General features: G+C 42.0%; 1 protein-coding gene across 1 annotated transcript in view; it reads left to right on the forward strand.

Moving 5' to 3' along the window:
- Window positions 1–15,696, forward strand: part of KIAA1109 (KIAA1109 ortholog) — a 452,391-nt gene that overhangs the window by 191,284 nt on the left and 245,411 nt on the right. The window contains 4 exon segments of the mRNA XM_030191772.1: window positions 8,126–8,328; window positions 10,989–11,186; window positions 12,317–12,528; window positions 14,964–15,115. Of these exon segments, the coding sequence (XP_030047632.1) occupies window positions 8,126–8,328; window positions 10,989–11,186; window positions 12,317–12,528; window positions 14,964–15,115 (765 nt within the window).

Consider the following 15,696-nt stretch of genomic DNA (forward strand, 5'->3'; position numbering starts at 1 on the left):
ATACTGCCTCTATACATATTATATATAGGCTCCTCATCAATTGCAGCTTTAAAGGGCATTTCTATAACGTAGGTATCTGCATTTATGCATATTTAATGTATAGAATACGAGTGCTTACACGCGTAAGTGTACACTTACTCATAAAAGTGCCAGTAGGGTGTATAAATGCTGTTCTGTAGCAGCGGATAAATTCCAGGGGGGGGGGCTCCCATTTTTAAATGTAATTTACAGGATACACACCCACAGTTATGCCAGGTACATGCCTGGTGTAACTGTGGGCCGTGTAAATGTTAGATGTGCCAGTATCAGGTTATGCTACTATTCTAGAATGGAATCTGGGCATCTAAATGGAACAACAAAGGGTCTCGGTCACTTTGAAAACAAGTGATTTGCCACGGTGAATTTCTCACAGCTTTTCTCCACGAATGTGATGTGACCCCATAACTATAACTGAGGAGTTCTAGCAGGTCCTGGTTTTGGATCTTCCATTGCAGTGCTTTGTGGTTTTTGCATTCAGCAGTGTGTGTATCATGAGGATTTGTCAGAAAGGCAGAACTAACCAAAATGTCTCCCATCCAGAAGTCAGACCTTATCATATGACATTTCCCTGACTGTACTTAGAATAGGATCTTGCTGTCCTTTTAAAGCTAGAGAGCTGCATCTCTGTGATATCACTATTACATTTAGGATGTGTGCATGGTTCCAGACCTTCTGGGGAGCATGATTTGGTGAGACAGTATGTGAATTCTAAAGCTATTAGTTCTGCTACTGTGACTGCAGAGAGACTGTCCTTGTCCTTCCAGCTGTATGGCTGGGCAGTAAGACCCTGGGATTATTTTCTTTATTATTAAGTGCCTGCCTTTTTTTGTACATAGGTCTTTTTGTTTTGACAAGAAGAACTGGCTTGCACTTTTTCCCAGATTGAGGTTCATAATGGCTGTGATGGATTTTAGGAATGGGACAAGCTTTTTCAGGTTGACTGGAGATCATTTGTGGATTGCCGACTTCAAGGCTTGCCACAGATTTTCTGTTGGATTCAGGTTGGCTTTCAGATCACTTGAAGGCACTTCTTCCACTAATGGCCTGGTTAAAGAGCCAAGCTTTTACCTGCTTCCTAAAGTAGAGATAGTCTTGTTTTAAGCAGAGCCTTTCAGGAAGTGTATTCCAGTGTGTTGGGGGCTACTCCAGAGAATGCTCGCTTGAGGATATCACATTGTGTAATCTCTTTAGGAGAGGGTGTGGTTAGTGATAGTCCTTGAGAGTACCTTAATGTCCTTGGAGGTGTGTAGAGGATCATCCTATTGTTCAGGTACTCAGGGCCGTTTCCTTTAAAGGCCTTGAAGATCAGACATAGAGTTTTAAATTTCGCTCTGTATTGTACTGGTAACCAGTGAAGGTTTTGCAAATGGTGTGATGTGGTCACATTGCTTGCAACCTTCTATTAGTCTTGCTGCAGCATTCTGTATCAGTTGGAGCTGGTGCAGGCCCTTTGTAGTCAGACCCTTGTAGAGTGCATTACAGTAATCCAGTCGATGTTATCATGGCATGCACAACTGGGATAAGATTTGCCTTCACAATGTAAGGAGAGAAGCAGCGTAGCTGTCACAAATAGTAGAAACAGCTCTTGAAGGTTGCTTAGATTTGGGGAATCAGAGTAAGTGTTGAATCTAACTGTATTCCAAGGTTCCTGACTGTGATTTGAGGTGGAGTTTGTACTTCCTAAAAGTAGAGAGGTGTGGTAGCCGTGTTAGTCCACTCTTAAAGGTTATCAATAGAAATCAAACAAAATAAAACATGGAAAAGAAAATAAGATGATACCTTTTTTATTGGACATAACTTAATACATTTCTTGATTAGCTTTCGAAGGTTGCCCTTCTTCGTCAGATCGGAAATAAGCAAATCCTAAAAGAGATTTTGATGTCAGGTATGTATCCACTTGTGTTAGGGACCCAGAGAAGCTTGGTGTTACTTGGGTTCAAGCAAAGTTTGTTGTGTTTATCCCATTCTTGAATTGATGTTAGACAGGTAATCAGTTTATTCAGGGCTGTAGGTAAGTTGGGTTCAATGGATATGAGTAGCTGCACATCATCCGCATAGATGTAGAACTGAGTAAACGTTGACTGAATCAGTTCAGCTAGTGGCTTGAGGTAGATATTGAACAGAATAAGAGTATCGATCAGTGTCCATGGTGGTGATGAGTTGCTGCCAAACATTATGGATTGTTGCCTGTCTGATAGTTAGGATCTAAACCAAGCAAGTACTGTTCCATTGATACCTGTTTCTGACAGTCATGCTAGCATGATATCATGATTCACGGTGTCAAAAGCTGCTGAGAAACTAGCAGTACTAACACAGAGGCGAATCCCCCCTGTCTCAGTTTCTGTGAAGATTGTTTCTGTTCCATACCAGGGTCTGAATCCAGATTGACATGGATCTAGCCAGTTTTTCTCTTCTAGCCAATCGTTGAGTTGAATATAGACTGTTTGTTCTATAAGTTTCCCTAGAAATGGGATGTTGGATACTGGCCGGTAACTTTCAAGTTTGTCCTGGGCTAGGTTGTTTTTCTTTAGCAAAGGCTGAACCACTGCGCTTTTTAGTGATGTTGGTAGTTGCCCATTAGAAAGAGAGGAGTCCATAGTTTTTGTGGCGCCTTTTATCAGGTCCATACTTGTATGCTGCACTATCTTTGATGGGCAGGAATCGAGGGAGCAGGTAGTTGGTCGAAGGTCTCTTAGGATTTTGTCAAGGCTCTCCTCTGTCATTGGGTTAAAAGTGTCTGATCTGTGTCTGTCAGGAGGGGCCGAGTTTGTGCACTCCTTGTTATCTGATTGGGGACTGGGTCGGATTGCCTGTAAATCCTGGCGGAGACTTTTAATTTTGTTGCCAAATTATGCAGCAAAATCATTGCAGTTCAGTTTAGACTGGACAGGCTGGTTCTTGTGTGGGGGGTTGCAGTAGGCTGTTTACTATACTGAACAAATGCTTGTTTGAATTGGCAGCCTGTGCAATGCATTGAGAGAAATACTGTTTTTTGGTTGCTGTTAAGGTTTGGCGGTACTTTGTTGTGTGCTTCCTACTGTTTAGCCTGTCTTCGTTCAGGCGAGATTTACGCCATACCCTTTCCAATCTCGGTCCTTTGCGTTTAAGGATCCGAAGTTCTGGAGAAAACCAAGGTGGAGCGTTTGTTAGTGGGTCTGAAGACCTTTTTTACTGGTGCCATTTTTTCTAAGGTCTTGTGTAAGTGTGTATTCCAGATGTCAACCCGTTCTGACACTGTAGTTCTCTTTTCATCCATATGTGAATGGTCTAAGGCCTCTATGAAATTCTCAATGGTCAGCTTTTTTTTTTTTATCTCTGATCTCCTTCCAAACTCTGGGAGGTGCCATTTGTTTCAAGTGATCATTTAGGGAAAATTTAATTAGAAAATGGGGTGTTATTTCAATACTGTTATCCCACAATTCTGGGATGTCAACCCCTTTGTAGAATACCAGGTCTAGTATGCGACCCTTTTCGTGGGTTGGAGAATTGATCACCTGTGTGAATCCTACTACTGCCATCGTGTCCAGAAAAGCCACTGTGGTGGTTTCTGGGGTTTCGATGTATAGATTGAAATCTCCCATGGTCACCAGCCTAGGGTAATTTAGGGTCACTTAAGTAATCAGGTCTAGGAGTTCTTGCACAGATAATGTGTTATGAGGTGCTCAGTATACCATGAGCAGCCAGATTGGTTTCTCCTGTTCAAGCTGGATTAAAAGAGATTCTGATTCATTTAGCTGGGGGATGGAGATTCTGTACAGTTTGATTATATCTCAAATCAAGACTGCTGCCCCGCCAACCCGTCTTCCTGGTCTTGGTTGATATGCCTGTTGGGCATAGTTCAGCCAGTGGTAAACCCCTACTTTCATCTAGCCAGATTTCACTTATTCCTAGGATGTCAAGATGCTGTTTATGTACGGCATCATGGATCACTGAGGATTTCTTTGCAGCTGATCTGGCATTCACCAGTCCTATAGTTCCCAAGGGTGGTCTGGGGGTGCTGGGGGTAACTTAGTGAAAATTTAAAAGTGAATCAGTGAAGGACTGCTGGAAGGTTGCTCAGACAGAATATAATGAGAGCTTAAATTTAGCTAGAAGGGCATACTATTCTAAGCTGGCAGGGATCGAAAAACCTGATTTAAGGAAGTTATTTGGTTTGTTACATAAAAATGTATTATTATCAAACTCTTCTAGCTCAGCCTTCAGCAGAGGCTCTGGCTGATCATTTTGCTTCCAAAGTAGATAATATTCACCAATCATTTAAGATCTCATTGGATTTTGATGGTCATGTTAAATTAAATCTGGGCAATGAGGTTTTTGTAAATATTCCAACCGATGGACTTTTGAACCCGTTTCACTGTCTTCTTTATGTCCTTTAGTAAACAGGTTGTCTAGATCCGGCTGCCCATTAAATGTAATTCCTTCTTATTTGATGAGGGATCCTCCTGCTGAGTTACTAAAATAGCTTGTTCTGTTTGTTAACTCTGCATTGAAACTGGGTTGGTTCCCCTAAGATATAGGGGCTATTGTTTTGACACCTATAGTAAAACAGCTCGATGGAGATTTAACCTCAGTTTCTTTTCTTTTTTTTTTTTTTAAATATGTTTATTAAAGGCTTTTTCATACCGATAATACAAAGGTAAACTCAAAATAAACACAAAAGCAAACAACCCCCCCCCCCCCCCCGCAAATAAACACAAAGGAAGATCAAAGAGCCATGACACACAGTATGGATACACAAAATCAAGTGGTGCTATGCGGCTCCTTACAAAAGTGATCTAAACGAGCCCAGGTCTTCAAAACAGACTTAATTCGTCAACGCCTATGGGCCAAAATGGTTTCATATTTCCTAATCACACAAACGTAACTCCACCATTCATTATAATTGAGGTACACATTATTTTTCCAATTGGAGACAATTAAATGCAGTGCAACAGCTAACAGTATGTTGAACAACTTTTTATCGGACTCCAGAAGGGAGACATTAGGACAAGAGGCTCGTAAGATCACAACCTCATAAGAAAGCGCAGTAGTCTCTGGCAGGTGAAAAATAAGACACATTCTTGTCCAAATAAGTTGCCAGTAAGCTCTGACGTTTTTACAGTAGAAGACCATATGCGCTAACGATCCATCCCTCTCCTGGCAAGACCAGCAACTAAAGTTGACACTCTTAGTGATTCTTGCCACACGAGCAGGAGTCCAATAGGCTTTGTGAAATATAAAATATGAGGATTGGGATATCGCTGCTGACTTAGTGGGACGCAGGGAGTTAACCAAGAAAGTATACCAGTCAAATTCTGATGCATCCAAACTGAATTCCGCTTCCCAGGACATCCTTAATGGTGCAACTGTATCAGCTAACCTCAGTTTCTAATTTTAGACCTATTGCAAACATTCCTTTTCTTGCAAAGTTGTTTGAGTTTGTTGTGGGATCTCAGTTATCAAATTATATTGAGGAACATAATCTTCCTCATAGTTCTCAGCAAGGTTTTCAATCATTTCGTAGTACTGAGATCCTGTTGTTCTTAACTTCTGAGGTAAGATGCATTTTGTGCTGTGGTGAAGAGATGGTTTTGCTACAATTCAATTTTTCTACTGCCTTTAATACCTTACTAAGCATAGGCGGTCGGTGGCCCAACTGTTTGGGGAGGCTAAAGGGGCGGGGTTAGGGGTGGGGCCAGGGGTGGAGCTTAAATCCATAATTGTCTGATAACACACAGAAAAAATAAATAAAATAAAAGTCACAATTAATACCTTTTATTAAATATAGATATTAGATATGTATCATATGTCAAAGAATAAAGTGGTTGCTCAAAGCATATTCTAAGCACAATCGCTCAACTGCAAAACACTATGCACAACTTTGTGCAAAAACACACTCAGAACCTTACTGTACCATAACACTAGGCAGACCCTAATACACCAATATACCACCCATATGGAAAATGCAGACCGTCAACAATATGAAACAAGGGATCATATCATCACAATTCTCATGTAGAGCCACAAAACACCCTAATTAATGTGGGATAAAATGCCATAAATAAGTAAATAAATATAAACTTTTAATGTTGAGCACCTGATTCTCAAAGTGGACATATTCCAAACACTATAATGAAAATAAAATGATTTTTTTCTACCTTTGTTGTCTGGTGACTGTTTTTCTGATCATGCTGGCCCAGTATCCGATTCTGCTGCTATCTGTCCTCTTAACTCCGTTTCCAGGGCTTCCTTTCCATTTATTTCTTTCCTTTCCTCCTTTCTTCTTCATTTCTGGTCCTCAGCTTCTGCCTATTTTCTTCATCCATGTGCAGTTTTTCTCCTCTCTTTCTTTTCCCTCATCTCATCTCCTTCCTCACTCTTCCCTCCCTTCCACCCATGTCCAGCATTTTTTCTCTCTCCCCTCCTCTCCCCTGTCCTCCATCCACCCATGTCCAGTGACCCTTCTCTCCCCCTGCCCTGCAAGCACCCATGCACAGCAACCCTCCTCTCCCCTGCCCTCCATACACCCATGTCCAGTAGTGATCCTCCTCTCCCCTGCCCTGCATGCACCCATTATACCCAGCGACCCTTCTCTCCCCTCCTTCCACAAATGCCCAGCGACTCCCTTCTCTCCCCTGCCACCCCCTCCCGAGTTGTTCGGCGAATTCCTCTCCCTCCCTCCCTCCCTCCTCCCTCCTCCCTCCTGATCCGGTCCACTCACGTCACCGACCTGACTCTTCTGAGCTGTCAGCGCTAACTCTACCCCGCTGCGCTGGCGCTGCCGGCGTTCGCGCTTCAAAATGGCCGCCGAGACAGGGCGGCCTCCAAGACTTCAGCAGAAGTCTCGCGAGGCCGCCTCTGGAAGTCTCGGCGGCCATTTTTAAAGCGCGAACGCCGGCAGCGCTAGCGCAGCGGGGGGCAGTTAGCGCTGACAGCTCCGAAGACGAAGAGTCAGGTCGTTAACGTGAGGGACCGGGACCGGATCCGGGGGGAGGGGTAGGGGTAGGAGCCAGCTCGCTGCGGCCTTCGATACCGGGCGCCTATGTTACTAAGCATGTTATGGGAATTTGTCTTCAGTGGCTTAGTATTCAATTGGTTTGAATCTTTTCTGAAAAATAGACAGTATCTAGTTTTAAAGGACGGCAGATTTTCATTTTCATGGGAACCTCCTTGTGGTGGTCTCCAAGGCTGTCCCATCTCGCCACTCCTGTACACCTTGTAGATGAACTCCCGTGGTCAGCTCTTGTTGTAACCTGGTGAGCTCATGACATTTTCTTTTTATTTACTGTTGGTCAAGCTGTAGATTCTGTTTCTAACAAAATCAACAGCTGTATAAATAGAATTAAAGAGTGGTTTGTTAAGGTTAAACTTAATGCCGACAAGATACTATGGTTTTCATTGGATTTAGCCAAAACTCCCCAGACGATCTTGGGTGATGATGGATCCCAGTTTAAAGTAGAGAGAACCTCCAAAATGTTGGGAGTGGTACTGAATTTATCTTTGACAATGAAACCACAGATTAATGGCTTGATTAGGAAAGTCTATTTTAAATGAAAACAATTACGCTTGCTAAGATCTTACTTTTTAGAAGATCATTTTAAGATTATTGTACAACTAACAATTTTATCATTATTGGATTATGGAAACTCATCATATCTGGTCTGTCCTCCAAGCAACTTTCTAGAATTCAAATGATTCAGAATTCAGCTGCTAGGCTTATCTTTCAGAAAACTCGGATTATATAAATCCTTTGTTGGGCGCATTGCATTGGTTGCTTGTAAAAGTCTCAGGTTATTTTTAAGGCATTTTGTTTAGTATTTAAGTTTTTGTGTTAAAATCTAGGACAGTCTCTAAAACAAAGAAATATGATAAATGTCATTAGACATGTACCATGCACCATGATACGCGCGATGTCAGCGCATTACAAATGAAACACCTTAATGGGTACGCATTAGAACACTGAAATAACCTAGATATGATGCCAACACTGTTGCTGTTTCCTTTCACAATTCATATGATGATTATAGTCCCTGGAAATGATTTTTTTTTCACAACAGTCTGCTCAAAGATTTAACATTAAATGGAATGTGTTTTCTTCCTTTCAAAGGGGTGTGATTGAGGAGATACCAAACAATGCAGACACAAGTAGAACTTCCGTAACCTTTGACAAGTATGTCCATGCCAGTAAAATGCAGCCACAGTCATCAGGCTCTCTCAGGTCAAATGCTGGAGTGGAGAGAGGAAAAGAAATAGCTGCCAAGCTGAATGTCCATCGAGTTCATGGTCAGCTCAGAGGTTTGGATACCTCAGGTGGGATATATTTAAAAAGCTCTTTTCTGGAATATGTGTTTACATTTCAGATCTCATCTTAACTAAAGGGGATTATTGGCATATTTATTTAGAACATTTGCATCCCACGTATTCCCACCATGGCAGGCTCTATGTGGCTAACAACATATAAGAAAAGTACGGCATACTATCTCAAGGTCAAACAGAGAATAAGGAACATCTTGGGAGGGGGGGAAACAACAGGAGATACAAATGAGGGACGGCAGGAAGTTAAGCAACAGAGGAGTATGTTCTGTCACACAGATATGCAGAAACAGGCGCGGTTGGTGGGTGATAAGAGGATATTTTATTGTAGAATCAAAAAAAAAAAATAGCACATGACATGGCCATGTTTTGCCTGGCAGAAGTACTGCTTGAAAGCTAACTCCTCAAAACTTGGAAACACAGCAGGCAAGGTGAAATTTTCTCTGAGTGACTAGGGAGGTGGGGGTGGGGGGGAGGAGGGAACCACAGTTGTGACATAGCTATTGGAGACTGCTGTGGCTAGTTGTCAATGTGAAAGCTGAGCTTTCCTTCTGACAAAGCCACAGCCATAATTTGCATGCTCTCAGCCTTTACCATTGGTGAGAAAAGAGAACGCCACTTTTTCGCCAAAGCCTCTGCGCAATAAGGCTGACTCGTTATAATCCTTTTCTTTGAGTGGGAAGATTGTAATGGCTCCCTGCTCTGTGACCTTTTCTTGAGTCTGGACTCTGAAGCCCAATTGCTACCAATAATTCATAAGTACATAAGTATTGCCATACTGGGAAAGACCAAAGGTCCATCAAGCCCAGCATCCTGTTTCCAACAGTGGCAAATCCAGATCAATAATACCTGGCAAGATCCCCAAAAAGTACAAAACATTTTATACTGCTTATCCCAGAAATTGTGGATTTTCCCCAAGTCCATTTAATAATGGTCTATGGACTTTTTCTTTAGGAAGTCGTCCAAACCTTTTTTAAACTCCGCTAAGCTAACCGCCTTTACCACATTCTCTGGCAACGAATTCCAGAGTTTAATTACACATTGAGTTCATGGATCTTTAGCATCAGTATCTGTGATGCCAATGAAGCTGCACTGGACTTCAAGAAATTCCAAAAGATGCCTAGTAGTTTCAGTATTTACAGTTTGATGGCCTTTGGTACATTTTAGCACAGATGTCTCCATGCTGAACCACCAAACAGACTGTAGAAATCTGCCTGGCAGAGAGCCAAGATGACTTATCTGTCTCAGTGAAACAAAGAGAGGAATGTGGATAGCATTTGGTCCCTGCGACATATTCTCTCAGTAATATCACAGATTTCTACCAAAGCTTTTGGAGCATGCAGGCTCTCCTAGCTGCAAGCTTCAGGTCTTCATACAAACACTGCAAACCTGCTTTTGACAGGTCTATATGAGAGATAGTTTGGGAGCGTTTTGGACTACATTCTATGTATCATGCCTAAAAATTCATTGGCAGAATGAAGTTTGCCTAAGCACAAGTGTACTTTATAGAATACGCCTACATTTCTGCACGGTTTATACATTATTCTGAGCAGCCATACGTGCTACTAAATTTAGTCGTGGTCAGTTATGCCATGAAAAATCTGGTGCAGACTGGGTGTATTCTATAAGAACGTGCATAGATTTTAGAAGCACCCATGGCCATACCCCCTTTTTAAATATGCAACTTTGTGCACAGCACGTTATAGAATACGCTTAGACAATTGTGCATGTAAATTCTAATTAATGCCAATTAATGTCAATAATTGCTTGTTAATTGGCAATTATCAATGCTGATTGGCTTGTTAAATTAGGTTACGGTCATTGTTATGGAATACACTTTGATTTGTGTGCGGAAATCTCAGCACAATATATAGAACCTGGGTGTTTGTGTACGTCTTTGACCTACTGGCTTACTACTGGGCATGGGTCAGAAAATAGAAGTTTCCTCAAAGTTATTAAAAATGGGTTGCAATATGGCAAAGATTGAGAAATGGCTTAGTTGGTTACCTGATTCCAGCTACTTCTTTCTCCTTTTAAGGTAAGGTTTCCATGACTTTTGCCACCATTGAGGGTGACCCCCCCCCCCCCCCACCTGCTTTCCAACCTCCTCTCTGTTAAAAGGTCTGTAGCCGCCCAGCGTGGGACTCAAACCCACAACCCTGAGACTCTTAATCTCAGGGTCGTGGGTTCAAGGCCTACGCTGGGCAGCTACAAAGATTGAGAAATAACAATGTGAAATATTAGTGATGCAAAATACAATAAGAAAAAGGACACACAAGTATGAAAACAAATGGTAAAAAAAGGAAAGAGAGCGGGGACTAAAAGGTAGATTGAAGAGCATTATGTAGCAACTAGAACCTTGAATATGCTCTATAAAGTGATGGGTAAATGTTACTTTAGATGAACTGATGTGAAAGGCAGAGACCATAAAGATGGCAATGAAATGTAAAATCAAAACATTAGAGAAAATAAGGTGCAAGGGGCAGTTTTAAGCACCGAGAAGCCATTTTTGAAAATATGAATAGGTAAGAAGAAAATAAGAGTGAAGAAAGATAGGAGAAGAGTGGGTAGGTATCATCCACATGTCGTTCTTGAAACAGAAAGACGTTTGTATTAAATGCATTAGATATGCTATAATTTTTTTCATTTACTTATAGACGTGGGATCTTGTGCAATCACAACCATACCATTTGAAAAGTCAAAGGTTCTGTTCACTCTGGAAGAACTGGATGAATTCACTTTTGTGGATGAAACGGAACAGACCGCTAATCCAGATGTTACTCGTATTGGACCAAGCCAAGAGAAGTGGGGCTGGATAATGTTTGAATGCGGAATTGAAAACTTGGTAGTTAAAGGTAACCCGATTTGTGGACTTGATGAAAGATACTGTGGTGGGGGTTTTCTGGCTATTGTTAGAAACAGTGGGTTTTCTGGAGTCTAGGGTGGACTATTAACCGAAGCACTTACAAGCGCATTCACTCTGAAGCCCCTCAGTACCTCTCCACTGTTATCTCTCCCTACACCCCTCCCTGGGAACTCTCTTTTATCTGTACCCTTCTCCTCCACTGCCAGACTCCATTCCTTTTATCTTGCTGCCCCGTATGCCTGGAATAGACTTCCTGAGTTGGTACGTCAAAGCCTGTCTCTGGTTGTATTCAAATGTAGTCTAAAAGCCCACCTTTTTGAGGCTGCTTTTAACTCCTATTCACTTGCTCAATACCCATTTCTGTTTTAATCATTCCCACCATACTTAATTCCTTTATCCCCTTATTTGACCTGCTTACTTGTCTTCATTAGATTGTACTCTCTTTTGAGCAGGGACTGTCTCATAAATATTTATTGTACAGCACTGTGTACATCTAGTAGCACTATAGAAATAACTAGTAGTAATACTACTACTACTACTATTTATCATTTCTATAGCGCTACAAGGCATACGCAGCACTGTACACCATACACAAAGAGACAGTCCCTGCTCAAAGAGCTTACAATCTAGATAAGACAGGAAAACAGAACAATTAAGGGTAAGGGAGCAAAGAGGTGAGGATAAAGGACAGGGCAAATGAGTAATGGTTAGGAGTCCAAAGCAGTGGTAAAGAGGTGGGCTTTAAGTCTGGACTTGAAAACGGCCAAAGACGGGGCTAGACGTACAGGCTCAGGAAGTCTATTCCAGACGTGAGGTGCAGCAAGATAAAAGCATGTAATAGCATGTACATGTCCATTCCTGCATGTATTTTAGACAAGGTCCTTTCTAAAATACAAGTGGAACTTGGCATGTTCTAACTTGAACACCACAATTCCTATTTCTCCATTCTGTCTAAAACAGGTCTTCACATGCATGATTTACAATGTAGCCTTTATTCTAGTTCTCCTTCAGGTACCAGTAAAGTATACCTTCCCCCTCCCATGCTTGGACTTTGAATGCATGATAGCAGAGCGTCTGGCCTTCTTGCTCTAATAAAGAACTTTTTTTAAAAACCTTTAGGAGGAAGACAGTCTGGTGCCATCTTATATAATGCATTTGGGGTGATGGGCAAATCCAGTGTTACAGACAAAGGGGGATTGCTTAAATCTAGCAACTCCTCGAATTCCCCCACTGGGAGTGGATATAGCACTGATGTGTCCGATGACAACCTTCCCTGTGATGGAGTAAGTCCTTCTTCAGATGCAAATGGAAATTCAGTTTCAGATGAACAGGTAAGTGACTAACCAGTGAAATGGCTTTCCTTTCAGTAGTGATTGCATTAATTCCCCCATCACTGAGATCAGGCCAGGTACTTAACTCTCTTTCTCCACTCCATGTAGAGAAACTATCTACCTCTAGTTCTGTAGAACTTTTCCTTTCTCCCAAAAATGACTGAATAGTGTTAATGCTGCCAGCAAATTCATAATCTTCTGTTGATAAAACTGAATGATAGACTACCAAATCATACTTGACGAGGAACTCATACCCTAGTTTCTGCCATATAGATTCCCAGCTCATCAAAAGCTCATGAAGGCTCATGGTAAAAAATAGGTTTTAAGCCCTTCTTGAAATAAGTGGTGGTAGCATCAGCCATGTACTGTGTTACAAAGTCTCGTGAGGGCAAAATGAGAGGTTGAGAGCAGATGCTTCACCATGCATTTAGTGCAATTGTTGCCGACTCAGGCATATGTTGTTTATTTCTGGAAGAGCAAGCTGGAACCCTCTGAAATACTAGAGTATCTGGGGGTTCACTTTGATACAAGGGGAAGGAAGCTCTTCGTTCCTAGCAAAGAGTGTGTTAACTAAGGCCTAAGTGAGGTCTTTGCTCAAGATCAGGGTGCCCCAGGCCTGGCATTACATGTAGGTCTTGGGGTCTGTGGTGGTGATTCCCAAGCTAGCGCCTTGGGGATGAGCATATATGAGAGTGCTGCAGAGGCAGTGGTGTGCTGGAGCAGGCTCTCACAGGCTCTCGAGAGCCGTTTGTTAAGTTTTTAAGAATTTTGGGAGCCGGTTCTCCATGGCTACTTTAACAAATGGATCCCAAAATGTGGGCTTGGGCCCCTCCTGAATTCTCTTTTACTTTGCTGGCGAGAGAGAGCGAGCCCCCTGTTAACAATTTACCAGCACACCCCTGTACAGAGGTCACTATTGGAGCAGTGGTCAGCCCAGTCACAGAGCTATGATTCTTGTCTTCTATGGACTCTGCAGGCTAGAGCCAGCCTGACTTGATGGTTGGACTTCAAGAATCTTGACTGTCAGTGAATTCGAATCTGGATGGTTGGGAAGTCCGTTGCTTGTACCTGGTGGTTCCGGGGCAGTAGTCAGCCTTTGAGGTGGGTTAGTTAATAAACTATCTGGAGAAGAGAGTAATTTGATGAGCAATACAGGCCTTTGAGTTGGTGGTTTGAGGCAAGGCTATTAATGATTCTGTCCGAGAATTCCATAGCAGTGGTATATGTCAATGGCCAAAGAGGAAAGAAAATTGTGGCGGTCACTCAAAAGGCTGCTGTCCATGTGCACTTGGGCTAACATGCACTTTCTGACCTTGGCACCAGTCAGAGGTGTTTGTGATCTTGAGATTTGTGCATAAATAAAATAATGAGCTATTAAAGAATTAATGATGTTAATTAGCACTAATTTGAATTTGCACAATTCTTTAAAGATCTGCACCTAAACCTTCTTGCACGCAACCCAAAAGGGGCTGTGACCATGGGGAGCGGGGGAGGAGGGCATAGATATCCACAAACGATGTGCACAGTGTTACAGAATTCTGGGATCCGTGCCCAACTTGAGCACCAGGATTTATACCAGGTTTCATTTGGGGTAAGTCATCACGCCCGAAGTTGGGTACACAAATCCCCTGCTGGGCACTTCTGTAAAGGGTGCTCATCCCAGAATGCCCTTTATAGAATAGCGTTGAGCGCAGATTTTTCATTGTCGTTTACTGAATCCATCCCTTAATATACAGGCACTAGTGACAACTATATAAGGCTTATGATTGGTTAATGCATGGTTTTGGTGCTACTAGGTCTTTTCCTCAAGGTAGACGTATGCATGGATCCAATGTGAATACATTTATGTGTAGCTCAAGAGCAGCTGAAAATCTCTGACTTTCATAAGTTCCATCTCTGTGGATGCAGTGGGTGCTTAAGCACCTCCAGTACTGAGTGAACAGGGCTGATATTAAAAGGGAGTTACTTGTTCACTGGCATGTATTTTAAAAAGTTAACCGTGTAAAATCAAGCTATTTAAATCACTAAGGGCCTCAGTAATGCCGAAAGCCTATTCAGTTTGAATGGTCTCCACCTGCATTGCCGCGCAGGAACCACTAGCGCGGCTTGATAAGAGGCCCCAAATGACAAGATTTTATATTGACAATGGGTCAATTTAGGAGAGGGGTGGAGGTGCCACCATCGTAAATTATTTATTTAAGGATGATATTCAGCTGCTAAATGTATGTTGCCCATTTAATTTAAGGCTGCTGGATATATTAAACTTGAGGGCTGGAAATGTTAAGGTACTGTGTCTATGTTTTGTGATTTTAATATAAATTGTGTGATGGTTGTTTATAAACCACTGAGGATAAGTTGCTTTGATCAGCAATATATTAAATGTCAAAAAGGATGTCTATTATTCTATAGACTTACAGTTTGTTTTATTTGCATAGGATGAAGGAGTTGAATCAGATGATCTGAAAAAAGATCTGCCTTTAATGCCTCCACCTCCTGATTCCAGCAGCATGAAGTTGACCATCAAGGAAATCTGGTTCAGTTTTGCAGCTCCCACTAATGTTCGTGCTCCTGCGCACACGTTTTCTAGGTAGGGATTTCAAACAAATTGATTCAGGCTTGAGGAGGTCTCTTGGTTTTATTGTTTTTATCTGTGCTTGTTTATTCGGTATTTTAAGCTGCATTCTCTTCTGAGTTTTAGAGAAAATAGTATATTTTTTGTTTGCCAGAAGCTCGCACCTCGCTGGTACAGGTCTGGTAGACTTATCAATTATGAACGCTGAGAATAAGCAGCAAATTTGATATTCTAAATTAAGGTACAACAATGAGCATCACCTGGTATTCCGTTTCAGGGCTTGTTCAAACAAGGCTGAGGCTTTATCATAGGAGAGGGGCCCTGGCTGATCAGTGGAGACCCACCAGTCTCACATTCCTGGACTTGCCCGCAGTACTGCTGGGTACTTGGGACCTGGATTGAACATGGTTAGAAACAGGGTGCTGGGCTTAACTCAATATGGCCTTTTTATAATACTACTTACATTTCAGTTCTGGGACCAGTTCTATGCAGAATCTCCCTTGCTTGCTGCCCTCTGATTTTATCTAGTTGAGCACTATAGGACCTACTCCCAAGCTGCAGAATCTACTTTTGAGTTGTCTTTCTGGAGTGAAATT

The sequence above is a fragment of the Microcaecilia unicolor genome, chromosome 2 (genome assembly GCF_901765095.1).
Source record: "Microcaecilia unicolor chromosome 2, aMicUni1.1, whole genome shotgun sequence".
NCBI classification, from domain to species: Eukaryota; Metazoa; Chordata; class Amphibia; order Gymnophiona; family Siphonopidae; genus Microcaecilia; species Microcaecilia unicolor.